Source organism: Natrix helvetica (genome assembly GCF_964273705.1).
Source record: "Natrix helvetica genome assembly, chromosome: 1".
NCBI classification, from domain to species: Eukaryota; Metazoa; Chordata; class Lepidosauria; order Squamata; family Natricidae; genus Natrix; species Natrix helvetica.
In genome coordinates this window covers 41155770-41171477 of record NC_138548.1, presented here as the reverse complement: position 1 = coordinate 41171477, position 15708 = coordinate 41155770, and the positions used below count along the sequence as shown (strand labels likewise).

Here is a 15708-nt window from a genome sequence, read left to right as displayed (position 1 = left end):
CCAACACCGCTTCTGACAAATGGTTATCCAATATCTTATTAAAAACTTCCAGTGTTGGAGCATTCACAACTTCTGAAGGCAAGTTGTTCCACAAATTTATTGTTGTGATACCACAGTGTGGGTAGTTTTCTAAAATGTAGAAAATAGAACAATTCAGCCCTGTTTTGTTTGTGGTTTTATTTCATTATTTGCTTAGAAACAGAGCTTCTGGAAGGAGCAATCATTCTAGAAGTGACAAGAGTCTCTGCACTCCATTACTGATCAAAAAAGATCTCCTGCAGATGAAAGATGAAGAGAGTTGAAATGAGGAGTTGCTGCTGGAGCTGGTATATGTTTGTCTAAGTCCTAACACTGTAGTTTTGTAGGGAGGATGAAAGAAGACCAAGGAAAGAAGTGGCTTGGGACAGCAAAGCAAAGAACCAGCTGAACTGCCAAAGGAGAGAAGACAAGCAGAGGCAGCTGCAAGCAGCCTGGAAGAAAGAAAAAACGGTCTTGCACACAAAAAAACAAGTGAGGAAGCCAAGCCTCACTCCCAGCAGATGAAAAGGAATCTCCAAGAGAGAGTGAAGCAGAACTGCTGTGGGGGGGAGGGGGGGAATGAAAGTGAAAGTTAAAAGGGAGTCTTAGAAGTAGTTAAAAAAACAGCCATATATTTTGAAGGAGATTGTGTATCAACTTAATTCAGAGGCTGTGTTACAGAGGAGAAAGCTTATTTATAAATAAACCTTTGGATTAATAAGCATAAGTCCGTAGACCAGCTAGTAGGCATAGAAGTAGGAAATATTTAGGTTTAGAATGTTACACCAGTAACAATTATGGTCCTGTAGCTGCAACGTAATTAGCTTCCTGTAAGGATAAAAGACATTTCTACTTATTCTGTTTGTGTCTGTACCTTCCAAAAATAAATACATGGCAGATTACTAGGGAGCTCAAATCTTCAAGAACTTTGGGGATCAAAGGATGATATTAAACTGTATTTCAAGGAAATAGTTTGTCTAATCAGGAAACGAATAAAACTGTTTTGCTTAATTATCCGTTCAGCCATGGAGAGTGTCATTTACAAGTGGTTTAGTCTCTGGTTCTACTATCACTCGTTTGCCAGACACTAAGAACAAATCTGTGACCGTATTTTAAAATTAGTAGATCAAAAATATTAGGCTCTAAAATGATTAAAATAATTCTCTAGACAAGTAGTATTTTGATGAATATTCATTAGCTAAAGAAAAACTCCAAATATAACTTATTTTGATTGTTGTTATGTAAGAATGTGCAGAAAATTAACAATAACAAAGGTTACTTAAGCAAAATGTTGGTGTTTTATTGTAAAGCAACTCCCCCGTGTATTTTTTTTTATTTAGTTTGTCACTCATGTACAGGATAACAGGAATAAGAATAAACATAAATAAAAACACAGGAAATGGGTACAAATATATGGGGACATTAGGACAGGGACATTAGGCACACCTCTACAACTACATTAGGCACACCTCTACAATATTTCAATTCTTTCAGAAGTTGCATTGCTAATCAAACTACAGAGAAGAGGCCTTACCTTCCTGGACCAGGGCCAGTAAAAATTTAGGATACAGAGTAATAATTAATTCGTCTTTATTATTATTATTTTAACCATTAAATTGAACCAAGCAACATAATCCTGAACAGGTTACCTGGGAAAGCAGCAGATTTCCCCTCTGCTGATATATTTAAGCAGATGCTAGATAGAGTTTGTCAGAATGTTTAGTTTATATTCTTGCATTGAAGAAGGTTTTGTGTAGTGGTCTAAACAACCTCTTCCAAGTCTGTCCCTTAATAAATGGGGAATTTGAGACAAGGTATTTGCTTTGTAAAGTTGTACTTCATCCAGAATCACAGGGCAGATGAAGAATTTTGACAAATTGTGCTTATTACAGCTTTTCCCAACCTCCTATATATCAGAAGGAAAACATGGGGCAGCTTACTGATTCCTGTTGAAGCTTGCATTTGTTTCCTTTGCCTGGTTCTCTTTAAAAAAAAAACAATGACTACAGGTAGTCCTGGTCTTATGATGACAATTGAGCCCAAAATTTCTGTTGCTAAATTTGTTAAGTGAATTTTGTCCCATTTTGCGACCTTTCTTGTCACAGTTGTTAAGTGAATCAATGCAGTTGTCAAATTGGTAAAAATTGTTAAGCGATTCTGACTTCCCCATTGACTTTGCTCATTAGAACATCACAAAAGTTGATCACATGACTCCAAGACACCGCAACTGTCATAAATATCAGTCTTTTGCCAAATGTCTGAATTTGATTTCATGATCATCGGGATGCTGCAATGGTTGTAAGTGTAAAAAATGGTCATAAGTCACTTTTTTCAGTGCTGTTGTAACTGACAGTCACTAAATGAACTATTGTAATTCGAGCAGTTCTTCCTATTGCTCATTTGTCTTCCTTTTTTTTAAAGAGAAGCAATTGCAACTCATAATTTCGTCTCGCCTGGACTACTGTAATGCTCTCTACATGGGGCTTCCCTTGGGACGCGCACGAAGACTGCAGCTAGTCCAGAACGCAGCCGCGCGGGCAGTCATGGGGAGTACTAGGTACCCCCACGTAACACCGCTCCTGCGCGAGCTGCACTGGCTACCTGTGGTCTTTCGGGTGCGTTTCAAGGTTTTGACTACCATCTTTAAAGCGCTCCATGGCATAGGGCCTAGTTACCTGCGGGATCGCATCCTCCCACATACATCCCTGCGGCCAATTCGCTCTCACAGGGAGGGGCTTCTCCTGGTGCCGTCCACTAGGCAATGCCAACGGGCGACACCAAGGAGTAGGGCCTTCTCTGTGATGGGCCCAACCCTCTGGAATGACCTCCCCCCCGACATTAGAACCACCACTGACTTCCGCTCCTTCCGGCAGAAACTGAAGACACACCTGTTCCGACTGGCTGGCCTGGCATAATTCTTAACGTCTACCTCCTGGCATATATATTTCCTACTGGTTTTTTAGGGGACTTAATTTTATAGGACACTGGGGTTTTAAATTTTGTATATTTTAAATTATTTATTTAGCAATTACAGTTCTGTCTATTTTATCTTCCTCTTATTTATGTATTTATCCATTTAATAATTTTTAATTGTTATTATGTATGATGTTTTTGATATGGACTGTACACCGCCCCGAGTCCCTTTTGGGAGAGGGGGCGGTCTAGAAGTGCTAATTAAATTAAAATTAAAAAATTAAATAATTGTATATCTTCATTTTCATGTACGAGCACCTCATTTCATTTTTTTCAGAACATTGTTAAAACAATTTTTTTTAAAAAACAGTTGGATTCTGTTTTTGTTTCCACTGCCCATGTTTGTCTTTTTAAAAAGAAATTGATGCAGCTGTTCCAAATCTATTTTTAATTTTTTTCCTGTAAATTGTAGTATCTTTTTGTTTTCTTGTCTTCTATTTCTTTCACAGTTCTACTCTTCTGCAAAAGAAAAAAATAACACTTTCTAAATACTGAAATAGCAAAACTAAGGCATCTTTTTAGAGAGAGAAAATATGGGGGTGGTTTGAAATGAAATAGAAACAGTTCTTAAGTCTTTGCCCTCATGTTGTTTCTTCTCCCCAGCAAGATTTTATACATATGGATGTTTGGGAGAAATAGTGTTTAGGAGAGGAAAACAAAAATAACATTTGCTTCTGTTTCTCTGGTCTTATTTTTTCCAAAACTCTTTTTCATTTAAAACCACAAGGTTTTAAGGTTGAGTTGCACACATTGGTGTGTAACATGTAATTAGTTCCCAAAGCAGGGACTGATTTGTCTCAGACTGATCATATGTATATGAAATCTGGCTGTTGCTAAAAATAATTCCATTCACTGAATTTGTGCATGAATGTTGGGAGAGCACAAGTACAAAATTGACAATCAGATAACATGACCAAACAAAATTTCTGTAATCAGTACTTGCAAGAATCAGAAAACCTTCTGGTTAATTAAAATTAAACAATGGTGATAGTTTCAGTTAAACAATTGTTAAAAGCATGATGAATTGTATCTGTTTACAATTACTACATTTTTATTTTTGCTTAGGATTACAAAGAAAGAAAATTCATCCTCTGTTCTTCTAGGGCAGGGGTGTCAAGCTCACATCATCCCAGCGGCATCACATGATGTATTGGGACTTTCCCCCCTTTGCGAAACCAGGCGTGAGCGTGGCTAGCGCGAGTTTGACAGCCCTGTTCTAGGACATTTGAAAATGGCATATTTGGTTTGCCAGAATGATTATGAAGAGTTCTATAATTTTGTTACTCTCTTGGTTTACTGTAAAACTTACAAAGCACAGTATTTGTATTATCAGGTGCAAAGTGCTTATGATGGTAATAATTCCATGAAGGATGATATTAAAGATGTGTGTGCATTCTGCATTCTTAAACATTTATGAATTGGGGCCAAATCTCACCTCTCTCTTGGCTAGCTTAGTCTTTGAAATAGTTTTGTGTTACCACTTTTCTCATTTCAGGCTCTTTTCTTTACTTACAGACTTTCTTAGCAAGTAATAATAATTCCTACCTGAATAATACCAAGTATGATAATACACTGGAGAAGAGCAGAGCTTCTGGTCCTCCAGATACTAGCTTTCATCTGACCCAGCATGAAATAGCTCTTCCAGCACTGATCCTCTTATTCAGGTTATTTGACAAAAGGCTTATAGGCATTATTTGAATGGATTAGGCATAGTTGTTGTTTTAGTGTTTTGATGCCATGTTGTCATAACATCCCTAGCCTGGGAGACTCCTATTCCTGCCTCTTTAACCTCATTCCTTATAGTAGATATTCATGAACTGTCAGAAGTTATAATGCAACAAGTTATGGAAGGCCTCAAGTTCTTCATTCTTGCTATCATCTTGGTGACTTTGAATCTAGCATAGTCTTCCCCAACATGTTGCCCCTCCCCCAAATATTATATTTGAGCAGGTTCAATACATACCTAAGAGATTAAACCAATTTCCATCTATGATTCTGTTCTTAACTTTTTTTTTAGTCCTAATAATTTGACCACTGATGCAAAGGACAGAACATGAGTGAAAGGCACATTGCAAAAAACCAACATGCATTGTGTCCAAACCAGTCCGCCATACTTTTTTGTGTCTATGCATGCAAGTATAAAAGTGTCTAATTAAGGCACATGACTTTTATATATAACTCTCTTAATATCCAATTGGTAAAAATGCAGATATGCAGGCAAAGAATGAAAATTTAACTTTTTTCATTTTTCATTGTAGGCTTGATATAAGTAGCAATAGCAATAACACTTAGACTTATATACCACTTCATAGTGCTTTACAGCCCTCTCTAAGCAGTTTACAGAGTCAGCATAAAGCTGTTAATTGTTTGCAGGAAAAGGGAATTCTTCTTGAGACCAGTACAGATAGTCTTTGACTTATGACCACAACTGAGCCCAGTCCTATAACTGTTACTAAGGGAGATATTTGTTAAGTGAGTTTGTCTCATTTTGCGAAATTTCTTGCCACAGTTGTTAAACAAATCACCACAGTTGTTAAGTTAGTAACATGCTTGTTTGTTTGTTTATTGGATTTATTGGATTGTTAAGTGAATCTGGCTTCCCCATTGACTTTGCTTATCAGAAGGTTACAGAAGGGGTCACAGGATCCCAGGACACTACGACGGTCATAAATATGAACCAGTTGCCAAGCATCCAAATTTTGATCACATGATTATGGGGAAGCTGAAATGATCATAAGTGTGAAAAATGGTCATGTCACTTTTTTCAGTGCTGTTGTATTTTTGAATGGTCACTAACAAACAGTTGTTAGTCAAGGACTACCTATAGTTCCAGAAGATTTGTTTTGTGTTTGATTTGTTTTGTTTTGTTTTGTGATGGCTAACCTTTTTGTTGTTGGGTGCCAAAAATGCAGGTTCGTGTGCATGATAACACTTGCGTGTGCTGGCACCCATAATGCAAAGTGCATCCCCACATGCACATCCCCCCCACCCACTCCCCCTTCCACAGGCACTGCACTGCTCACATCCAAGCTGATCTAGATATTTCCTCTGGGGGGAGCAAGGGAGGCTGTTTTCGCCCTCCCCAGGCTGCAGGAAAGCCTCCGGACCCTGGGAGGGCGAAAATGGCCTTCCCCGGCCCTGTGGAAGGCCGAAAATCAGCTGGACGTCACGCGAATGTGCGCTGGAGCTTACGGCTCGCATGCTGACAGATATGGCTCAGCGTGTCACCTGTGGCAAGCATGCCATAGGTTCGCCATCACTGTTTTAGGGCATCTAAGAGCCCTGTGTTGCAGTGGTTAGACTGCACCACAGTGGCAGGCTACTTCTGCTGGCTGCTGGCTGCCAGGGCATTTTGATTCTTACTGGCTCAAGGTTGATTCCCTCTTCCATTCTTCCAACGTTGGTGAAATGAGGACTCAGATTGTTGAGGGTAATATGCTGACCCTGTAAATCACTTAGAGAGGGCTGTAAAGCACTGTGAAGCAGTATATAAGTCTAAGTGCTATTGCTATCAATCATGTAAATGAATTAAATTCCCTGGTACATCTTCTTCATTATAATGCTAATCATCCCACGTAGTGATTGCTGGTTGAATAATTAAAAACTTGCATGTTAAATGAAAACATTTGCCTGGAGGATGGTGTTTGAAATATGGCTTAAACAAAATCTATGAAAATTGTTGATTTCTACTAAAGTGGCTTCAGGAGTAATATATAGGCTGGAGGGTGGATTCCAGATATAGAAATTTGTAGCATGCTCCTCCTGTCAATCATCTCTTCCCAGTTTTCCTCTCCTGTTTCTCCTAATTTATAATTCTATTCTGAATTAGATTTCCTTCTAGTATGTTTTGTTTCATACTACTGATATTTATGACAGCACTTCTTTTTGATTGCAAGAGATTCTTCATTAATAAGCAATTTTATAAATCTAATAGCAGTAAATCCCAAGGTCCATTGACACTGAAACCAGCCACTGGATGTTAATCACACTTCCTTGAATAGTCAATTTTTCAGATCCTTACTACCATTAACTACATTACATTAATAACCATGAAGCTGTTTTACTGTCTTCTAGGTCCCACAACACAGCGCCAGGTTCAAAATGGACCCTCTCCAGATGAAATTGAAATTCAGAGAAGGTAAGGAACCAAAATCTACAGAAATACTCAGATTTTCATTTTAAAAATAAACTGAGGCCAAATTGTTGTTTAATATTTAAACTTACATGTTGAATTCAGTCATTAGGGGATTTGTTTAGATAATACATTTGTCTTCATTTGTGAAAAATTCATAGTTGCACATTCAGTTACTGAAGACAATGGTAAAATGATAGAGTTAGAATAACCCATAAGGTCATCTAGTCCAATGCACTGTTTAGGTTTAGTTTTGCTAGAGCATTCCTGGCAGGTTACTCTCCAACTTCTGATGGAAGATTGCAAGCAAATATCTGCTCTTCCCACCGAGAACTTCACAGCCTGACTGCATTTCTTGTTAACCTTGGATTTTGATGTACAACTGAATATCATCAAATATCAACCTATGGTGTCTGATGACCTCTCCCAGGAGTTGCTGTAGATGATAAATAGGAAGAACAAGAGAGTAAAATTCTAGGACACCCACAGCACAAGGCCATAGGACAATCAATTGAAATTGTCTCCTAAGGAAAAAGAAGCAAAACAGTGTTGTTTCATCCACAAAGGCAAATTGCAAGAAACCAATGAATGGCAGTGTGGCAAGTAGCTTCAGAGCCACACAGTTCTAGGGCTGCTTACCAACCCATAGGCAAATGGCAGATTGGCCAAACAGGCAGAGATAAGGGGAGGGGATGGAATAAGCAGTTGAAGGAGAGGCATTCTCTGACCTTGGAAGAACCGAAGCATAGGGCTTCGAGAGACCAAGCCAAGAATGGTTTGGATTTGGGAGGTGGGTGCCCTTGACTAGAATTTCATTAGGCATAACCATGGTAATGGGGAATGCCAGGACTGCTGTCACTAAGTGATGCTGTTATATGACATTGTGCTTTATGATTGCATTTCTTAGCAATGGAAATTCTGGTCCCAACTATTGTCATAACTCAAGAACTGCTTGTATCACTTTCTATCCTTGAGTGAAGATGATTCACAGTTAATAGAATTTGAGAAGTTGGCCATAAAACCTCTGAGGGACAAATGAGATTCCATGTAAGTGTCAGTCCTGGAAGCCATCTTGTACTTGGGATCTTCAGGGCTGCCATACTTAGAGCTGTGGGAAACTGGGAGGGGAGATTGCACGGAGTGGTAGAGATAAATAGCCATAACAACATTCTTTTCTCTGGGAGTCAAGGGTGATTCAGCCTGCACCTGGAGTGGCGTGACTGGGAGGCATCTCCAGTTGGGATGGTGGAGTGATTGAACCACGTGATGGACATGTGGGTGATGGACATGTGGGGACATTGACTTTCCTTTGGGTGGGGAAAACCCGGAAGCTTTCAGATTCGGGTTTTCCCAGATGTGCCAATATGATATCCCTAATAAAGTGGAACTTTGAGGAACTTCAAACCTCTGAGTCTTCTTTCATTGAGGTTGTTATTTGGAAACGTGACAGTAAGATATCTTGATGTGCTAGCTTGCAACCAAGATGAAATATTTGGAGTATGGGAAGATAATGATTTGCATTGTTTTTTAAAATTCAAATTGCACTATTTTTCTGAAAGTAATTCCACATAGTTGAGATTTGTCCATCACTTTTACAAGAATTATATTTTAGAATTCATGCAACTTTAATTATATTTGATATAAATCCTAGCACACAATCTTGGATATTTAAGAAACTATTGCAAGTTCACTAGAATTACTAAAAAACTATATGTGGAAAACCTTACTACAAAATTTTTAAATGACAATTTTCTGTCATAGTGATACTGCTCTTAAGCTAGAAAGGCTTATAGCACTCCATGTATGCATTTATTTATTAGATTTATTGGGCCATCTATCTCATAGAAAGCAACACTGGGCAACTAACACAATGAGAAAGTAAATACAAAAGCAAATATAAAAAAAAACAGAAATAGCCAGAATTACAGAATTGGAGGGGACTTTGAAGGTCTTCTAATCCATTCCCCTGCTCAAGCAGACACTCTATACCATTTCAGACAAACAGCTGTCCAATCTCTTCTTAAAAACCTCTAGTGATGGAAATGCCCACAACATCCAAATAACCTAATCAGCCAGACAATAAATTCACATAGCTCAGAAGATTGCCAATTATCAATCCCACATCTGAGAGAACAACCAGGTCTTAAGGGCTTTGCAGAAAGCCAGCCAAATTGGAGCTAATACGATGGTAGGAAGAATAGTATTCCAAATAGCAGGTCCTGCTACAGGGAGCCATGCTTTCTGGGACTCGCCAGGTCAAACTCTTCAATTGATAAGATGCAAAGCATGACCATGCTACTAGAACTGATGGGCCAGTTGAAGACAAAAGGTGATCCTAACATGTATCTATTTAAAATAGCTAATACAAAATTAGCTGTCACTAAACATTTGGTATGTGTAGTGTCAGTGAAGTTAGCATAACCCTGAATCATTGTCTTATTGAAAACAGTTGAATGCACACTTAACTTTCTTTTCCAGTGAACCAAGTTACCACAAGGGGATGAGGGTGTAAGGTTGAAAATTGAAGTATCTTTTTTTTTATTTTGTGCAACTTATCACAGCAACTAAAGGGAGATGTCTGTGTCTAGTGCTATGATCCTGTAATACTGATCAAGTATGTCTTGATTATTTGCAGAGCTGTTTAAGCATCAATATGTTAAAAGAGCAGTTGTGTTTCTATATTTGCATGTCTAGAGCTCTCCCAGCTTCTCAGCCAATTATTGTTTGCTCTTTTGGGACAATAGCTGAGCACATAGAACTGCCATCCAATCAGTGCTCATTTTCTGCCTGTTCAAAGCTAAATTGTATTCTGAGCATTCTCCTAATTTCACCAATTCTATGCCCTACTAATAATAAATAATAATAATCCCTTCTCCTTCTTCATAAATGGAATAAAAATAAATTTCTGCTGATTCTCATCTCCTACACTTTTTTTTTTGGCATTTCTATTTGTGGACGTTTTTCCAGGATTAAGGGGAGGGGAAGGAATTGCAGAAGGTGCAGTGGGGAAGTGTGAATATAACCAAGTGTATAAAGAATATTCAACAGTTTCCTACCTGGCATGGTGGCAGACCTCCATTCTTTCCTATCCTCTTAACCATGCCAGGACATCACAACAACAGGAGCCAGACGATTGGCACAGGGCAAAAGAATAATTCCATCTAGTGAGAACATACATATAGTGCAAACGTACAAATTCTTTCTGAAGGGACTTTTGCTGGGCAGAGATGATACTTTGTCTTCCACTTGCTAAAACAGTCCTTGCAATAAATATAATTATTATTTCATAGATCTGGTGATGATATTGTGGAATTGATGTTGAAGGAACAGCAAATACCATAATATCTCACAGCCAGGCTATGGCTAAAAACGTAGATTCCATAATATATATCTTCAATAAAGGCAGTTTTCCATTCCATACATGCATAATGCTTCTTGATAAATCATAACCTCATGTACTATTGAATATACATTGAATCACTACTAACATTGCAGAGGGCAAGTACAATTCAGATTTCTGGTTTATCATGAGCAAGCAGGTATGCTGATATGGGCTGCTTGATCACTCCTACTTGGCTGTTCTTACAATTGGGAAGAAGGCCTGAGCTAAAAATGTCCTTAAGACTTAAGTGGACTCCAGGAATGTTTTTCTTTTAGCAAGCCAATATCATAAATCAGTGATCTTGGCTTATAAGCCTGGCTTGCCTAATAATAATAGTAGATTAATATTGTTAGAATGTATTAAACAGTATTCTGGGGTGGCACAGTGGTTAGAATGCAGTATTGCAGACTAATTCTGCTGACTGCCAGGCATTCAATCCTGACCGGCTCAAAGTTGACTCCGCCTTCCATCCTTCCGAGGTCAGTAAAATGAGGACCCAGATAGTCTGACTCTGTAAACCACTAAGAGAGGGCTGTAAAGCACTGTGAAGCATTATGTAAGTCTAAGTGCTATTGCTATTGCTATTGATCTAGGCAGGATAATATGTACATATGTATTAGTTTTTTTAATGCTGATTTTTAATGTCTTGATTGTACATTGCAGATTTTTTTTGGGGGGGGGGCTTTTTTAAAAAGAAAAAAAGGGAGTTTTGTGTTTGTAGTTTGTATTTATTTTATTTTAAATAAAATAAAAATAGAATATAAAAAAATCCTGCTTGCCAGGCGAAATACAAATTAGAGATCTGACCATGAAAAGAAGTAAGTTTCTTGCTTTCTTCTTCGGATGACTAATATTTTTCAGAAATCTAGCTTCGTTTGAGCTGGATCATTGGATAGAAATCAAACGTTCTTTATTGTCCAATGACTGCACAGAGATTTTTTTTTAATCTGCCAATTGGACCCTCCTTGTGTTAAGTGGATTCTCAAGTGCATTTGGGGAACTAAAGCTGGGTTCTTTTTAAACCCTTTTATTATAGGCAAGCGATGGAGCATCAGCAGCAGCAACGCCAAGAATCCCTGGAAAGAAGAACCTCTACCACAGGCATGTATCATGCTTTTGGAAGCCAAGAGAGAACTACCTTTCCCCCCACCCCCACCTCCCAATTTTCCCTATTAACTTCTGGCTGTTCCTTGTGCTTTTATTGAAAAAGTTTGGCTTCTCGTCTGTTGCTACAATTATTCCATGGTTTCAGTTACTAAAGTTCATACATAATGCATACAGGGGTGTTTTTGCATTGAAATGCAATGCAGTAGGTAGTGGGTTTTTAAAATTATTCTTTCTCATTTTCGTTAGGGTGTTTTTACTGTAGGAATTAAATCAATTTTGCTTGAAATTACCCAAAGTGCAAATAGAAAGCTCATCATGATTACATTCTCACATTCTATCTTTATTTCGCATAGAAACATAGCACAAATAACAAGAGAGAGTTCACTTTGGACCCCAAGATTCTTAATTTTGTATGTCTGAAAATTCTCTTTAATTTTATATAGTGTCATTGTGATCGTTCTTTTGTCTTTCTCACAAAACAAAAGGTTGTTTTAAATTGAAAATTAGTTTTTCCTATGTCTGTACCAATCTGCTGCTTCCCATTGTCCATGTTCCCATAATTATGTAGTTTGGGAGATCTTATGGGAAGAATGAAGGTGCATTCGCTCTCTATAGAGATACCTCTTCAGCATGGGAACTGACTGAAATTAGTCAGCTATGCATTATAGTCCTCACTTACTTGGTTTCTGCAATAGATTTGTTATTGAAGTATGTGTATGGATGTGGCAACTACACAGACATAGTAGCCCCCAAATTGAACAGCATGCAAAAGAATTTTAACGTAGTGCAACATGGTTTGCAGTATCATAATAGGTTGTGAATTTGCTGCGTCTCTGAACAGAAGGGTATCATCTGTAGTTAAGAGATAATCCACACAGGGTATAGAATTCCACTACTGAGATCACAGAGATAATCCAGGTTAGTCTTCCTCATAGAAGTATCAGGTATGTTGGAAATAGGTGCCAGAATTTCCAGCCATTGTGGCCACTGGTAAATAATAATAGGGAATTTTGGGAGCTCAAGTGAAGAAGAGTATGATACATAAGTTAATGATTGCTTTGGCCCAATCAACTTCATTGGGTACAATACAATACAATAGCAGAGTTGGAAGGGACCTTGGAGGTCTTCTAGTCCAACCCCCTGCCTAGGCAGGAAACCCTATACCATTTCAGACAAATGGCTATCCAACATCTTCTTAAAGACTTCCAGTGTTGGAGCATTCACAACTTCTGGAGGCAAGCTGTTCCACTGATTAATTGTTCTAACTGTCAGGAAATTTCTCCTCAGTTCTAAGTTGCTTCTCTCCTTGATACTTTAGCAATACTACTGCAAAACAGATGTAGATGTAATTAATATTGGGAAAAGATTCTATGGATCACCCTGTAAATCATAACGAAGAGGGATACAGGTACAATATAAGTAAGAAAGCACAATATAAAGAAGTGGTATGTGAATACAACAAATAGAAACAAGTTTGGCAAATAAGGGTATATGTTAGATGGGTAGGGTCTTGAAAGTGGGTTTTTAATAAAATTGGTTGTAAAGTTTAAAGTCTGCTAATCACAAGGCAGTTCAGTGCTGTGTCTTCTGTTGGCTCTAAACTAAACAAATTAGCAGCTTTTCTGGCTTCCTCTGAATAACCATGATACCTGTATCTTCACTAATCTTTTTTTAACTATTAAGCATTGGGATCATTTTGATTTATTTTTTGTTTCATTCCCTTTTCCCCCTGTCTTCTAACCATGATGCTTTCTGTCATTCCTCAGTGCCAACCCATATTATTCTTTTTCCCTTTTCTGTTCTTTATAGTCTCCACCATTCAGATTAAAGTGTCTTCTTCCCCTTTTCACTGCCAGTCTCCTCCTCCTGACTACAGTAACTACAATGCTTCTACTTCCACTGATGCAATTGTTCCTCCTCCTCCTCCTTATGCCAAAGCAGTCTCATCAGCATCTGCTGTCCCTGAACCTGCTAGCAAGGCCTCTTTCAGATCTGCTCATAGGGTCCAGGAATCCCCTCTGCGTAGCCATCAGTATTCTCCCTCTGAATTCCCACCATCTCCTGGCCCTTCCTTTCCACCGACTTGGCCAGGTTACAGAACTGTTACACGAAGCACCAAAGAAATCTCTTTATCTCCACCTCTTGCCTCTGCTTCCCCTCATCAGTCCATAAGATGTTCTTCCCTGTCATATTCTCCTCAAGCTGCTCCTCCTCCTCTGACCTTTACATCCCCTATACAGAAGGGGCTGATTCTGCAGCCCCATATTCCAGTAGTCCTTCCTGTGATTGCTGCCCAGAATGGCAGACTCCAGGGGCCTACAGATGCAGTGGTCCAAGATGCCTCAGCAAATGTACCTCAGTCAGGTCTGAACGGCCGACATGAAGATTGTTTAGTTACACAAATTCCTCTAAGCTCCTCTAGGACGCAGTCAAAGAGAAAAGATCAATCTTTTTTCTCCTATTTAGAAGCAGTGCCCATTTCACATTTACCTGTTGTGACCAGCCCACCTGGGTCCTTTATCCAGGCTTTTTCTTGGCCCTCCCAACAGTTGCCTCATTCTCCACACCAGCTCTATCCATCTATGTCACACTTTGTTTCATTACACCCTCATTATGCTGCTTTTTCTGAGATGAATTTGTCCAAGAGGACTCCTTCTTACATGGCTTCATCTACCTTTTCCCACATGAGTAAGTACTTGCACTTGAAAATATGTAGATGCATTTCCTTTTTTTAACATATATGTTTTAAATAGATATATTTATATAGCAAAACACATAGATACAGAAGTCTTCAATGGTTATAAAGTCCTGTTTTCCATTTAGTCTTTTAGTAGCCCTTTAAGTGCTTATGATGAATTCATGATATAAACTACCATCTAGAGCAGTGGTTCTCAACCTGTGTGTCGTGATCCCTTTGGGGGTCGAACAACCCTTTCACGGGGATCACCTAAGACCATCCATCTCCACTGGCGTCGCCCATGCTCAGGAGCGCATCCTGAAGCGGCAGGTGCATGAAGAGCGCCGGGTGGTGAAGCAGCCTCCTCCCAGCTCCGGGTGCAACCTAGACGCCGCCCTGCTCAGTCTCCACACCAGGAAAAGGCCGAGGCACTGAAGGAGGAGAGAGATGGGTTCTTCTGGGTGGCGGATCAGCCCCAGCTCTGACGGACATCCGAAGCAAGCACAGTTGGCGGTGCTGCTTGAGCCCAGCTGCCTGCACAGGGGCTCGAAGGCACCCAGAGAGCAGGAGACCAGCGGGGCAGTTGGGCCACCCACTTCAGCCAGCGGAACGGGCTCTCGCCGAGGCAGGCACATGCCGGGATTCAAGCCACCTTGGGCCTGGATGCTGTTTTTGCCACCCCCACTGCCGGTCCTGTCCTGCAGGCTAAACTGAGCTCAGAGGGGTTTTGGCCCCCAGGAAGGGCTGGCAGGAGAGGCTGGAGGAGAGGACAGGCCCCGCCCACCCATTCTTTCCTCCCGAGGAATTCCACTTGGGACGAAAGCACAGTTCGATGTAGCTTAAGCCTCCTTTTAAAATCCCATTTAAAGGGCAACTTCTTAATCTGTGTTAAGAAAGAAAGAAAGAAAGAAAGAAAGAAAGAAAGAAAGAAAGAAAGAAAGAAAGAAAGAAAGAAAGAAAGAAAGAAGAAAGAAAAAAGGGAAAAAGAGGAATAGAAAGAAAGCAGAAAAGGGAGTGAGGAATGGAAAGAAAGAAAGGGAGGGAGGGAAGAATGGAAAGAAAGAAAGAAAAGAAATGGGAGGGGGAATGGAAAGAAAGAAGAAAAGGGGGAGGAATGGAAAGAGAAGAAAAAGGAGGGGGAATAGAAAGAAAGAAAGAAAAGATAAGGGAGGGAGGAATGGAAAGAAAGAAAAGGGGGGGAGGAATGGAAAGAAGAAAATGGAGGGAGGAATGGAAAGAGAAAGAAAGAAAGAAAAAAAAGGAGGGAGGAATGGAAAGAAAGAAGAAAGAAAAGGGAGGGAGGAATGGAAAGAAAGAAAGAAAAGAGGGAGGAATGGAAAGAAAGAAAAGGGAGGAGGGTATGGAAATAAAGAAAGAAAAGAAAAGGGAGGGAGGGAGGAAAAGAAAGAAAAAGAAAGA

The 15708-nt window shown here is 39.5% G+C and overlaps 1 protein-coding gene across 8 annotated transcripts in view; it reads left to right on the top strand.

Moving 5' to 3' along the window:
* The window catches only part of EVL (Enah/Vasp-like), a 195030-nt gene that overhangs the window by 163185 nt on the left and 16137 nt on the right, over positions 1-15708 (top strand). For 6 of the 8 annotated variants that reach the window (XM_081949672.1, XM_081949670.1, XM_081949669.1 and 3 more), the window contains 3 exons: positions 7066-7129; positions 11542-11606; positions 13422-14300. In XM_081949672.1, coding sequence (XP_081805798.1) covers positions 7066-7129; positions 11542-11606; positions 13422-14300 — 1008 coding nt within the window. The remainder of the gene's footprint in view (positions 1-7065; positions 7130-11541; positions 11607-13421; positions 14301-15708) is intronic. The other 2 variants (XM_081949675.1, XM_081949676.1) reach the window with 1 other exon arrangement.